Here is a 14,086-nt window from a genome sequence, read left to right on the forward strand (position 1 = left end):
AGACAATTTAGCTCTTACGGGAGACAAAAATCCCTGCTGGGACTTGAGACAAGTGGAAATTTGTTGGTGGATTTGATAAAAGGCATTTTATTTTTGTGTGTGTTAATTTTGAATTTTTTTTTGCTTTGAATTTTTATTTTAATTTGCATAGACAGGGAAGAGCACTGGATTATACATAATGAGCTTTTTTTGACTGTTTTTCCAGAGTGGAAATAGAATGCTGTGTTCCATCATTCTGAGCCATCACCAGGGTCCGTCCATAATCAACTACGATGATGAGAGTGGCAAGACATGCGTGCACATCGCCGCAGCAGCGGGTTTCTGCGACATCATCAGTGAGCTGGCGAGAGTCCCTGAGTGCAACCTGCAGGCTCTGGATGTGGACGACAGGTATCTGTGGCCACTCTGTCACCTTTTCCAAGTTTTAATCTCAAAACAAAGGAGATGTTTAAGGAGTTATCTTATATGACTGTATCCTTACTGCCAGTAATATTAATATTTATACCTGGGATTGTGACAATAAAAACTGCCCTATATTAGTCAGGACAGGAAAAACCATTGTTATGAAGAGAAACGCTGTGACTGTATTGTCAAACTTTCCACTTTTTGCGAACTGTTCTCAGAAGGCTTTCTGTATATCAGCTTCCTGCTATATGCACTTTTTGTTCTTAACAGTAAGTCTTATTTTTTTCCTTCATTCCTGGACTATGTCATAAAATCAACAAGCTCTTGTTATCCAGAGAAGAGCACAATAGAGGCTTTGTGTTCAGAACTAGACATGACCTTATCAGGGTTCTGTTTTGGTTTTCTTTAGTCATTAAAGATGTATTTACATAGAAAAGGAAGCTGAGTCGAGAAAGGTGAAGAGACTTGCCTAAGAGGTAATTAGCAACTAAGTGAAAACTTGTTATTCAATCTGAGTCCAACTCTTTGCGACCCCATGGACTTCAGCATGCCAGGCTTCTCTGTCCTTCACTATTTCCCACAGCTTTCTCAAATTCATATCCATTGTGTTGGTGATGCCATTCAGCCATCTCATCCTCTGTTGTCCTCTTCTCTTCCTGCCCTCAATTTTTCCCAGCATCATGGTCTTTTCCACTGAGTCGGCTCTTCTCATCTGGTGGCCAGTGTTAGAGCTTCAGCCTCAGCATCAGTCCTTCCACTGAGTATTCAGGATTAATTTCCTTTAGGATTATCTGGTTTGATCTCCTTTCTGTCCAAGGGACTCTCAAGAGTCTTTTCCAGCACCACAGTTGGAAAGCATCAATTCTTTGGCGCTCAGACTTCTTGATGGTCCAACTCTCACATCTATACATGACTACGGGAAAAACCACAGCTTTGACTAGACAGACCTTTGTCGGCAAAATGATGTCTTTGCTTTTTAATATGCTGACAGAAGTGAGAACTACAATCCCATGGCCTCCAAAATGAAAACCCAAATCACAGAAAACTAACCAAAATGATCACATGGATCACAGCCTTGTGTAACTCAAAGGAAACTTGTACCCTTGTCTTTTAAATGTAGAGTTTTTCACCTACTGGCCCTTCATCCATAATCAACTATTAGAATTTTTCAGTTACGATCCTTATCTAACCTTTGCTTCAGTTAGGCATAGACTCAATGAAAATATAAGAATAATATAAAAACAAATAAGACTGTTGAAAACAAGTATAAGGCTTGTACATTATATATAGCTTTTTTTTAACCTTTTTCTATTGAAGTGCAAATTTAGCCACCTACTTCCATGATTTTAGATTCCCCAAGAAGCACTTCCTACTACTTCCTGATACCTGAAACCCTTATAACACAGGAGAAAGAAATCTTGGGTTCCATGTAAGTCTCAGAAGCTGGAGACAGTTAACAGGATGACTTTAATTAAAATTAATATGTAAATCATTGAAAGTAGACCTTTTCTGAAGAGTAGATATTGAACTTGAGCAGGTACAAAAGTAGAAGGATTTTGTTACATGAAGAGGAAAGGTGAATGATCCAAAAAGAGAAGAAAAGAACTCCTGTAGGGGGACTTCCCTGGTGGTCCAGTGGTTCAGCTCAGTTCAGTCTCACAGTCGTGTCCAACTCTTTGCGACCCCATGAATTGCAGCACACCAGGCCTCCCTGTCCATCACCAACTGCCAGAGTTCACTCAGACTCACGTCCATCGAGTCAGGGATGCCATCCAGCCATCTCATCCTCTGTCGTCCCCTTCTCCTCCTGCCCCCAATCCCTCCCAGCATCAGAGTCTTTTCCAATGAGTCAACTCTTCGCATGAGGTGGCCAAAGTACTGGAGTTTCAGCTTTAGCATCATTCCTTCCAAAGAAATCCCAGGGCTGATTGGTCCAGTGGTTAGGATGCTTTGTTTCCAATGCAGGGGGTGGGGGGTTGAACTTTGGTCAAGGAATACATGCCATGTGGCCAAATAAATAAAAGTAGAAATATATATACATTTTTAAGGAACACATTTAGGAAAAGAGGGCTAGAAAAAAGTTTGCATACTTAAAAATACTTCTAGAAGCAGCTCTAATACAGTATTTCCCACTTGAATTATCACATGCTTCAGTTCAGTTCAGTTTAGTCGCTCAGTTGTGTCCGACTCTTTGTGACCTCATGGACCACAGCGTGGCAAGCCTCCCTGTCCATTGCCAACTCCCAGAGTTTACTCAAACTCATGTCCATTGAGTCGGTGATGCCATCCAACCATCTCATCCCCTGTCACCCCTTCTCCATTTGCCCTCAATCTTTCCCAGCATCAGGGTCTTTTCAAATGAGTCAGCTGTTTGAATCAGGTGGCCAAAGTATTGGAGTTTGAGCTTCAACATCAGTCCTTCCAATGAACACCCAGGACTGATCTCCTTTAGGATGGACTGGTTGGATCTCCTTGCAGTCCAAGGGACTCTCAAGAGTCTTCTCCAACACCACAGTTCAAAAGCAGCAATTCTTCAGCGCTCAGCTTTCTTCACAGTCCAACTCTCACATCCATACATGACCACTGGAAAAACAATAGCCTTGACTAGACGGACCTTAGTCAGCAAAGTAATGTCTCTGCTTTTCAACATGCTATCTAGGTTGGTCATAACTTTTCTTCCAAAGAGTAAGCGTCTTTTAATTTCATGGCTGCGGTCACCATCTGCAGGGATTTTGGAGCCCCCCAAAAATAAAGTCTGACACTGTTTCTACTGTTTCCCCATCTATTTCCCATGAAGTGATGGGACCAGATGCCATGATCTTCGTTTTCTGAATGTTGAGCTTTAAGCTAACTTTTTCACTCTCCACTTTCACTTTCATCAAGAGGCTTTTTAGTTCCTCTTCACTTTCTGCCATAAGGGTGGTGTCATCTGCATATCTGAGGTGATTGATATTTCTCCAAGCAATCTTGATTCCAGCTTGTGCTTCTTCCAGCCCAGCGTTTCTCACGATGTACTCTGCATAGAAGTTAAATAAGCAGGGTGACAATATACAGCCTTGACATACTCCTTTTCCTATTTGGAACCAGTCTGTTGTTCCATGTCCAGTTCTAACTGTTGCTTCCTGACCTGCATACAGATTTCTCAAGAGGCAGGTCAGGTGGTCTGGTATTCCCATCTCCTTCAGAATTTTCCACAGTTGATTGTGATCCACACAGTCAAAGGCTTTGGCATAGTCAATAAAGCAGAAATAGATGTTTTTCTGGAACTCTCTTGCTTTTTCATGATCCAGCAGATGTTGTCAAGTGGATCTCTGGTTCCTCTGCCTTTTCTAAAACCAGTTTGAACATCAGGGAGTTCACAGTTCATGTATTGCTGAAGCCTGACTTGGAGAATTTTGAGCATTGTTTTACTAGCATGTGAGATGAATCCAATTGTGCAGTAGTTTGAGCATTCTTTGGCATTGCCTTTCTTTGGGATTGGAATGAAAACTGACCTTTTCCAGTCCTGTGGCCACTGCTGAGTTTTCCAAATTTGCTGGCATATTGAGTGCAGCACTTTCACAGCATCATCTTTCAGGATTTGAAATAGCTCCACTGGAATGCCATCACCTCCACTAACGTTGTTTGTAGTAATGCTTCCTAGGCCCACTTGACTTCACATTCCAGGATGTCTGGCTCTAGGTGAGTGATCACACCATCATGATTATCTGGGTCATGAAGATCTGTTTTGTACAGTTCTTCTGTGTATTCTTGCCACCTGTTCTTAATATCTTCTGCTTCTGTTGGGTCCATACCATTTCTGTCCTTTATCGAGCCCATCTTTGCATGAAATGTTCCCTTGGTATCTCTAATTTTCTTGAAGAGATCTCGTCTTTCCCATTCTGTTGTTTTCCTCTATTTCTTTGCATTGATCGCTGAAGAAGGCTTTCTTGTCTCTTCTTGCTATTCTTTGGAGCTCTGCATTCAGATGCTTATATATTTCCTTTTCTCCTTTGCTTTTCCTTTCTCTTCTTTTCACAGATATTTGTAAGGCCTCCCCAGACAGCCATTTTTCTTTTTTGCATTTCTTTTCCATGGGAGTGGTCTTGATCCCTATCTCCTGTACAGACCTAAAATATGCTGTTTAGGTTGGTCATAACTTTCCTTCCAAGGAGTAAGCATCTTTTAATTTCATGGCTGCAGTCACCATCTGCAGTCATTTTGGAGCCCCCCAAAAATAAAGTCAGCCGTTGTTTCCTCTGTTTCCCTATCAATTTGCCCTGAAGTGATGGGACCAGATGGCGTGATCTTAGTTTTCTGAATGTTGAGTTTTAAGCCAACTTTTTCACTCTCCTCTTTCACTTTCATCGAGAGGCTCTTTAGTTCTTCTTCACTTTCTGCCATAAGGGTGGTGTCATCTGCTTATCTGTGGTTATTGATATTTCTCCCATGCTTAGGAGAGAAAATTTAGTTCCCTAGTCTCAGGGAAGAAAGTATATCCAAAGGGAGTAAGAAAGTGCAAAAGATTGGGCCCTACAAGGGTTCAAAGTGAAGTAAAATCTCAAGAAGGGGCCAGTTTCTGCTCCAGAGCTCAGCTCATCCTGCTCTTCGTTTTGTCTCAGTTTCTGCATGCTGCATTGTATAGCTCTACCTTCACATTGACACGTAAGCTTGTGTTAGTATTTTAGTTAAGCTTATGTTTAGTATTTGTGTTAGTAGAGAATTTTTTAAATTTTTCATAGGTTTAAGTATTGAAGCACTTGCAACAATTGTGGCTTCACTTCCCTTCTTTTTTTATCCAGATAGAAAGTTTTTGAGAAAAGGGAAGAAAAATAAGGCAATGATTTTTAAAAATAAAAAAAGAGGATGAGGGAAAATATGAGGGAACTTGTCCTCCTAGATTAGTAAAACACATCATAAATCTATGACATTTTAAAACATTTTGGTGCTAGCCTAAGATTGATGGTACAGAACACACAACTCATAAATAGCTTGTATAGCTTAAAGGGCCCAAATTTCATCAGTCTATGAAGTCATGCTCTCCTTTAGCACCCAAGTCATTTATCTTCAGGAAGGAGAGTCTTTAATCAAACTCTCCTCCTTACATACTTCTGGGAATTATCTAGGGAATGTTTTCATGTGCAATAAGTGGTTCCTTGGCTTCTGACACCTTACCAACACTGCACTCTTATACCTATCATCTCCTGTCATTCAGAGACTGCCTTATCAGCCCACTGCTTGTCTCTGATGAATTTCTTCTGAATCATGGGCCCTGGTTCTCCAGCTCCTCACTGTGATAACTGAGTCCAATCTGCTATGTTTGAAGACTCTCCTGAAGCTTAGAGATAAGAAAGGGACTACAGCTTACATAACTTGAAACTGGATACTACATATTGCCCACAAAGGCTCTATGTGTATTAGTTAGAAGTTATCTATGCTTCTCTTGTTTCTGCAAAATAATTTTTTCCCTGTGTCCTTCTGGACCTCTTCTTCCATGCTGATGTTCAGAATGATCTCAGGGTGCCTCAGCCTGCCTCACTTGAAGCAGGGCTTCAATTCCTGGCTAGAGATTGAGGTCGGGTTGCAGCAGTGAGAGAGCTGAATCCTAGCCACTAGACCAAAGATCAGGGACAAGACTCTGGCCCTTCAACATGCAGAAAAATAATTCCCACAAAGACAGAAAGTAGTGAAATAGGTAAAGTATTTATTAGGAGGAAAAAGAGTAGAGTATATGTGGACAGACACACAGGCAGACTCAGAGGAAGAATTGCACCCTCATGGCAGTTTAAGTTACTTATACGGGGCATTTCCTCCAGGTTTCCTTGGCCAATCATTTTAATTTGCTTGGTTCAGAGTTCATATCTGTTATATCTCAGGATTCTCCCATGTGCACACACACATCTCTTAGCCAAGATGAAAGAGGTCTATGGGTGGGTGGCATCAGCATCACTCCCGTTTTGACCTCCAAGAAGCCTTTCTTTGTATGTGCAGTTAGGAGGTCTCCTGACTTCAAAAAATGAGAAATATGTGGGCTCTTATCTTCTGTGTGGGCAGGGCCCAGCCTCCTCTCTCGGTTGTCCTGCTATTGATAGTTTGTAGTTTCTGTCCACAGGGAATGAATCTCTAAACTTTACCCTGGGGACCATCTACCTCCTGCCTCAAGAGATATTAATATAATCACTCTTCAATTCAGTTAAGTCACTCAGTCGTGTCCGTTTGCAACCCCATGGACTGCAGCAGGCCAGCCTTCCCTATCCATCACCAACTCCCAGAGCTTGCTCAAACTCATGTCCATAGACTCAATGATACCATCCAACCATCTCATCCTCTATCATCCCCTTCTCCTCCTGCCTTCAATCTTTCCCAGCAATAGGGTCTTTTCCAATGAATCAGTTCTTCTCATCAGGTAGCCAGAGTATTGGAGTTTCAGCTTCAGCATTAGTCCTTCCAATGGATATTCAGGACTGATTTCCTTTAGGATGGACTGGTTGGATTTCCTTGCAGTCCAAGGGACTCTCAAGAGTCTTCTGCAACACCACAGTTCAAAAGCACCAATTCTTTGGTGCTCAGCTTTCTTCATAGTCCAGCTCTCACATTCATACATGACTACTGGAAAAACCATAACTTTGACTAGACGGACCTTTGTTGGCAAAGTAATGTCTCTGCTTTTTAATATGCTGTCTAGGTTGGTGATAGCTTTTCTTCCAAGAAGAAAGCATCTTTTAATTTCATGACTGCAGTCACCATCTGCAGTGATTTTGGAGCCCCCCCAAATAAAGTCTTTCACTGTTTATATTGTTTCCCCATCTATTTGCCGTGAAGTTATGGGACCATTAGTACTGTCACTCAGCAATTGTCATAAAGAAGTATTTCACAATGTGCCAAAGAGAATTGTCACGTGTTGATAAACCTGACTGCATTGATGTTCAACCCTCCATCTACTGAATTTATTGGCAATATATTCTCTAATCAGGAGGGTATAATATGGCTGGTGCCTTATCTTGTTTCATAATAAATATTGTCTGGAGACCTCTCAAATAGAATAGAATGAATCATATCTTGTACAAGCTCAAATAGGCAGTGCAATTGATGACTATGTTGAAGAAATATATGGTCCTATATTAAGTGTCCTCAAATTGCTGTCCATATCATGACATGAGGAGGATGCTTGATTGACACAGGACACAATCTACCCATGGGGACTCTGGTCATACTGTGGACACGGCTACTCTCCCAATACTAAGTCCTGAGCCCCTTCACAGATAGACCCAACTGAGTCCTTCTCTGTCTGGCCCCTAGACTGCCTCCATGTCTGAGAGACCTCTTGGCTCTCCAGGGGTGGTCATCTGCCTGGGGTCAAGCCCCAGAATGAAACCAAGGAGAGGCCTCCCATGCCTTCCTTTCCCGCCCCAGGATTGATCCTCTCCCAGACTGACTGACAGGAAGAATAGCCCTTCTCTTCATGGGAAACCCCATTCACAGAAATGTATCTGTCACCATTCCCTTCTTTAACCCCCCAGGGTCCCACTGTCCAGACACACCACACAGACATCCCCAACCACCTGCTTCCCAGCATCTCTGCCAAAGAAGCAAGGTTCAGGTCTCCTTTGTTCCTGAGTCCAAATGTCCTTTATGCTCTTATCACCTTCTTGTCCCATTTGCCTTGATAGTTCTTTCTACAGCTGGGGAACTGTTTTGCTCCACATCTGCTTTCAGTTCTGGGCTTGGCTTTTGGAAACAGAAAGACACTGACTATTTCTCTTTTCTACCCTGCTATATCCCTCCCTTAAAGTTGAGCATAAAGTCAACCATATCTTTGCATGGAGAAAAGGGGATGGGTAGAAAAGTATGTGTACAGTTCAGGATCTTAAAATTTGATCACACTGCATTAATAAATGGTATTGAGAAAAGCTGGCTATGTAACTGGAAAAATGGTCAGATTGGTTGCACATCTCACCATACATATCAGAATACACATTCAGATACACATGCAGTTTTGTTTAAATACAAATAAATCTAGAATAAAATATTGGTTTCCTATTTATTTACATTAGTAAACTACTTTTTTGGGATGTATAGTTCTATGAATTTTAACACATTCGTGCAACCACCACAAGGCAGAGCCAAAACAATGCCATCAATTCCAACACCAACTCAGGTTGTCCTTTTATAGTCAAGGCTTCCCCCATCTCCAAGCTCTGGCAGCCATGGATTAGTTCTCTCTCTTGGGTTTTGCCTTTTCCAGAGTGTCACGCAAATGGAAATATACAATATGTAATCTTTTGAGATTGCTTTATTTCACCTGGTAGAATGCACTTGAGATTCATCTATGTTCCATATACCAGTAGGCTATTCTTTTTTCTGCTGAGTAGTATTCCATTTTGTGGATAAATTATAGTTTGTCCATCCACCCATTGAAGAACATTGGGTTGTTTATACTTCTGGATGATTACAGACAGTACAGCTATAAACATTTGTGTATAAGTTTTTGTGTAAACATAAGTTTTCATTTCTCTAGTTATAGATATAGACATGAGATTGCTTGGCCATATGGTAAGTATGCTTAACTTTCGAAGGAACTGACAAACTATTTTCTGGTGTGGCTGCTTCTAAAAAATGTATAAAAGTTCAAGTTGCCCTGAATCTTCATCCATCCATGTATTGCCAGCTTGTTTGTTTTTTTTAACTTTTTTTTTCACTGAAGTATAGTTGATTTACAATGTTGCATCCATCTCTGCTATACAGCAAAGTGACTCAGTTATACACATATATAAATCCTTTTTTAAAAAAATTTAGCCATTTAAATCAGTATGTAGTGATATCTCATGTAGTTTTAATTTGCATTTCTCTGAATGAAAAATGTTACTGAGCATCTTTTCGTGTGCTTGTTTACCAATTTATACACTTTCTTTGATAAAGTGTTCAATCTTTTGCTAGTTTTTAAAATCGATTTGTATATATATTTTTTATTATTCAGTTTTTAAATACTTTACATACTCTCTTTGTTGGATGTGTAATTTGCAAATATTTTCTCCCAGTCTCTGGCTTTTTTTTTTTTTTTTAAGAAAATGATGGTTTTGCCACTTATCAAAGGTTTAAACACTGGTGAGTATGTATCTACCTTCTGGCTAATGAAGAACTTTCTAAAACATAAAATCATGAAACAAATAAAAAATGAAGAGGTAAATAAATGTGGTCATTTCTTAAAATTTTTATGGAAAACCACTAAAAAAAATTAAAAGCTAAATAACAAATTAGAGGAAATGTTTTCATAAACCTAACTAGAAAAAACCCAATATCTTAAATATTTTAAAAGCTTATATGAGTTAGTAAGAAAAGCTAACAACCTCATAGAAAAATGGACATAAGGCATTAAGGGTCATTTCAATGAAGAAACTAAAATGTCAAATAAACATGTATTTCAAAGGTTCTTCCTCATGTTATTTAAAGAAATGCAGATTCAACAACACTGAAGTACTAATTTTGCCTACCGAGTTGGCAAAGATCTTTAAAGATGTTGATAACACTTCATATTAGGAAGGAGTAGGGACACAGCGGGTAGTAGGAAAAAACTGAGTCAGTTTTCTTGGAAGGCAATCCTGGCACTATGTATAAAGAGCCTTCAAATTGTTCATACCCTTTGACCCACTACTTCCTTTTTGAGGAAATTCACAGAAAGACCAAAGAAGGGGAAAGGCCACAGAGTATCAGAATTAGAGGAGAGGCCTCTACACACATACACCATCACCCTGAAACCCCATTTAGTGCAACCATTTCCACACTGTAAGTAGCAACAAGTCTGTCCTGCTAGGACCCACCTTTGAGCGGGAGCTGTTGTCAGCTAGGTAGCCTGTATCATTCATGTACTCAGACACTTGTGCTGTCCCCCGCGGCCCCCCAGGACACCTCTGCACTGGGCTGCAGCTGCAGGGAAAGCAGATTGTGTGCAGTCACTGCTGGAGCTGGGAATGGACAGCAACCTGCGAGACATCAATGAGAGCACGCCCCTGGCCTATGCCCTGTACTGCGGCCACACCGACTGTGTCAAGCTCCTCTCCCAAGAGAGCAGGTGAGCGCACCAGGAGGCACTCATTTTTTTCTTCGTCTCAAAGATTTATAAAATTGGATGCAACTGTCTAAACTGCCAAAACCAGCACAAAACGATCTATAACTTAATAACTGTGTTTGCCATTGCCAACTACAAATTGGTACTTGCCATCTACCTCTACAAGGATTAAACCATGCGCTGCTGCAGCTGCTGACTTTCAACAGCCCCACAGCTGAAAGGAGCTCAAGATGGAGAGCTCTCTGTGCTCTGGAATAACTGGCAGAACAGGTCTCTAGATAGCTAGATGTTTTCAGGAACCAATGTTACGAGCTCAATTCTTGCATCTCCTCATATCTAGAAAAGCACAAAAATCTTTCATGGTGACGACTGTTCCTCATGACTAGCAATAAGCTCCTGCAAAAACAATGTGCTTGATGGCATGTACTTCCCCTTCACCAAAACCTTCCCAGCCACCTCTGCTCACCACTCTGAGCAGTTTCTCAAAGTGAACAGAAATGCTGTCTCTTGGGCTATACTCCTCATTTTCCCCCAAATAAATAGTGACTCACAATTCTCATGTTGTGCATTTTTTTTCAATTGACACCATTACCTAACAATGATATGTCCTTGAATCTGTGGAGCAAAATGGTAGTAGTAAGCCTGAATGTATCAGCCTAACATTTACTGAACTCTAATCTCTTCTTTCTGTTTTCTCTCTTTCCACATCCATTTAGGCAATATACTAATTGCTCTTTTGCCTAAGTCAGCATTTCTCCAAATCTTTGTTCTCAGCACCCGTTTATACTCAAAAATTATGGAGGATCCAAAAGAGCTTTTGTTTATGTGAGTTACACCTATCAATATTTATGGCATGAAACTAAAACGGAGACACTTTTGATAAAATATTTACTTAGTAACTTAAAGTGATAGTAACCCATTACACGTTAAGATTAATACCATATTTTTAGTTAAAAATAAACTATTCTTCAAAACCAACCAGAAAAAGTGTAATGAAAAGAGCAGCTTTATTCTTCTTTACTCTTCAAGTCTCCTTGATAGCTTTATAGAAGCTTAACAGAATACAGCAGGATTCCCACATCTGCTCTGCATTCAATCCATTGCAACGTGACTGTTTTGACTGAAGTGTATGAAAATAATCTGGCCTCACATAGACACAGAGGTAAAAAAAAGGGAGGTGTATTTTAATAGACTTTTCAGATAACTATGGATAATTTTCCTCTGATGCTACACCAAAACTTGACAAGTAGTATTAGGTTGGTACAAAAGTAATTGCAGTTTTACACTATTGAACTTTGCCATTTGATATTGGGATACATTCTTAAATAAATGTGGTTATGTTATACAACATTTTAAGGTTCATTTCTCACTTTATGTCTTTTTTCTAATGACTTATTATTTGCTGTTTCTTTTATATCGATTTTGACTATAGAAATGTTGTTAGGCGAAAAGCAAATTCGAATGATTTTTTTTATTCGAGTTTAAAATGGGTTGCAAAGAAGGAGAAACAACTTGCAACATCAACAGCACATTTGGGCTAGGAGCAGCTAATGAATGTATAGCGCAGTGGTGGTTCAAGAAGTTTTGCAGAGGAGATGAGAGCCTCGAAGACAAGGAACACAGTGGTCGACCATCAGAAGTTGACAATGAGCCACTGAGAGCCATCATCAAAACTGATCCTCTTACAACTACATGAGAAGTTTCCAAAGCCTTCAGTATTGACCATTCTACGGCTATTTGGCATTTGAAGCAAATTGGAAAGGTGAAAAAGCTCAATAAGTGGATGCCTCATGAGCTGACCAGAAATTAAAAAAAAAAAATTTGTCATCTTGAAACATCATCTTCTCTTATTCTATGCAACAAGAAACCATTTCTTGATCAGATTATGGCATGCAAAAAAAAGTGAATTTCAGACGATAACCAGTGATGGCCAGCTCAGTGGTTGGACCAAGAAAAAGCCCCAAAGCACTTCCCAAAGCCAAAGGTGCACTGAAAAAAGGTCATGGTCACTGTTTGGTGGTCTGCTGCTCGAGTGATCTGCGACAGCTTTCTGAATCCCAACAAAACCATTACATCTGAGATGTACACTCAGGAAATCAATGAGATTCACTGAAAACTGCAATGCCTGCAGCCAACACTGATCAACAGAAAGAGCCTTGTTTTTCTCTATGACAATGCCCGACCACATGTCACACAACCACTGCTTCAAAAGTTGAATGAATTGGGCTACAAAGTTTAGCCTCATCTGCAGTATTCACCCGACCTCTTGCCAACCGACTACGACTTCAAGCATCTCAACAACTTTTTTTTTTTACTTTATTTTGCTTAACAATACTGTATTGGTTTTGCCATACATTGACATGAATCAGCCACGGGTGTACATGAGTTCCCAATCCTGAACCCCCCTCCCACCTCCCACCCCATATCATCTCTCAGGATCATCCCCGTGCACCAGCCCCAAGCATCCTGTATCCTGCATCGAGCCTAGACTGGTGATTTGTTTCTTACATGATAGTATACATGTTTCAATGCCATTCTCCCAAATCATCCCACCCTCTCCCTCTCCCACAGAGTCCAAAAGTCCGTTCTAAACATCTGTGTCTCTTTTAGGGTTATCATTACCATCTTTCTAAATTCCATATATATGTGTTAGTATACTGTATTGGTGTTTTTCTTTCTGGCTTACTTCACTCTGTATAATCGGCTCCAGTTTCATCCACCTCATTAGAACTGATTCAAATGTATTCTTTTTAATGGCCGAGTAATACTCCATTGTGTATATGTACCACAGCTTTCTTATCCATTCATCTGCGGATGGACATCTAGGTTGTTTCCATGTCCTGGCTATTATAAACAGTGCTGCGATGAACATTGGGGTACATGTGTCTCTTTCAATTCTGATTTCCTTGGTGTGTATGCCCAGCAGTGGGATTGCTGGGTCGTATGGCAGTTCTATTTCCAGTTTTTTAAGGAATCTCCACACCGTTCTCCATAGTGGCTGTACTAGTTTGCATTCCCACCAACAGTGTAAGAGAGTTCCCTTTTTATAGGGGAAATGCTTCCACAGCCAGCAGGAGGCAGAAGATGCTTTCCAACAGTTTGTCGAATCCCAAAGCATGGATTTTTTCACTATGGGAATAAACAAACTTCTATCTCATTGGCAAAAATGTGTTGATTGTAATGGTTCTTATTTTGATTAATAAAGATGGGTTTGAGCCTAGTTATAATCACTTAAAATTTATGGTCCGAAGCCACAATTATTTTTGTACCAATCTAATAGTTTCCCAAAGATCAGTCGCAGTGTGGACTTTGTCACCTTATCAGTGAACTTTTCAAATTCTGTTACATTAAAATCCATTCATCTCTCTAGCACCTTAAATGTGTCTTATACCTATGCATGATTTTATATCTGGCATTGGTCATTTGAAAAACATTGGTGTGCTTAATTATGGAAGATCTTCCATTAAATAATACATTTCATTTTACAACATTAGAAAAAAAATCACATTTATTAATGTCACCACTGATCTCATCAGAAAAGGTTTTATGTATCAGGAAGCTATCAAGCTCAAAGTATGCATACAAATTTTCCAAAATTTCTAATTTTCGCATGAAAGCTAGATTTTTGTCATTGGC

At 40.1% G+C, this 14,086-nt stretch overlaps 1 protein-coding gene across 2 annotated transcripts in view; it reads left to right on the forward strand.

Moving 5' to 3' along the window:
• The window catches only part of ANKRD55 (ankyrin repeat domain 55), a 112,116-nt gene that overhangs the window by 80,211 nt on the left and 17,819 nt on the right, over nucleotides 1-14,086 (forward strand). For both annotated transcript variants that reach the window (XM_069555951.1, XM_069555950.1), the window contains exons 8-9: nucleotides 206-390; nucleotides 10,286-10,453. In XM_069555951.1, coding sequence (XP_069412052.1) covers nucleotides 206-390; nucleotides 10,286-10,453 — 353 coding nt within the window. The remainder of the gene's footprint in view (nucleotides 1-205; nucleotides 391-10,285; nucleotides 10,454-14,086) is intronic.

This window comes from Ovis canadensis, chromosome 16 (genome assembly GCF_042477335.2).
Source record: "Ovis canadensis isolate MfBH-ARS-UI-01 breed Bighorn chromosome 16, ARS-UI_OviCan_v2, whole genome shotgun sequence".
Classification (NCBI taxonomy): Eukaryota; Metazoa; Chordata; class Mammalia; order Artiodactyla; family Bovidae; genus Ovis; species Ovis canadensis.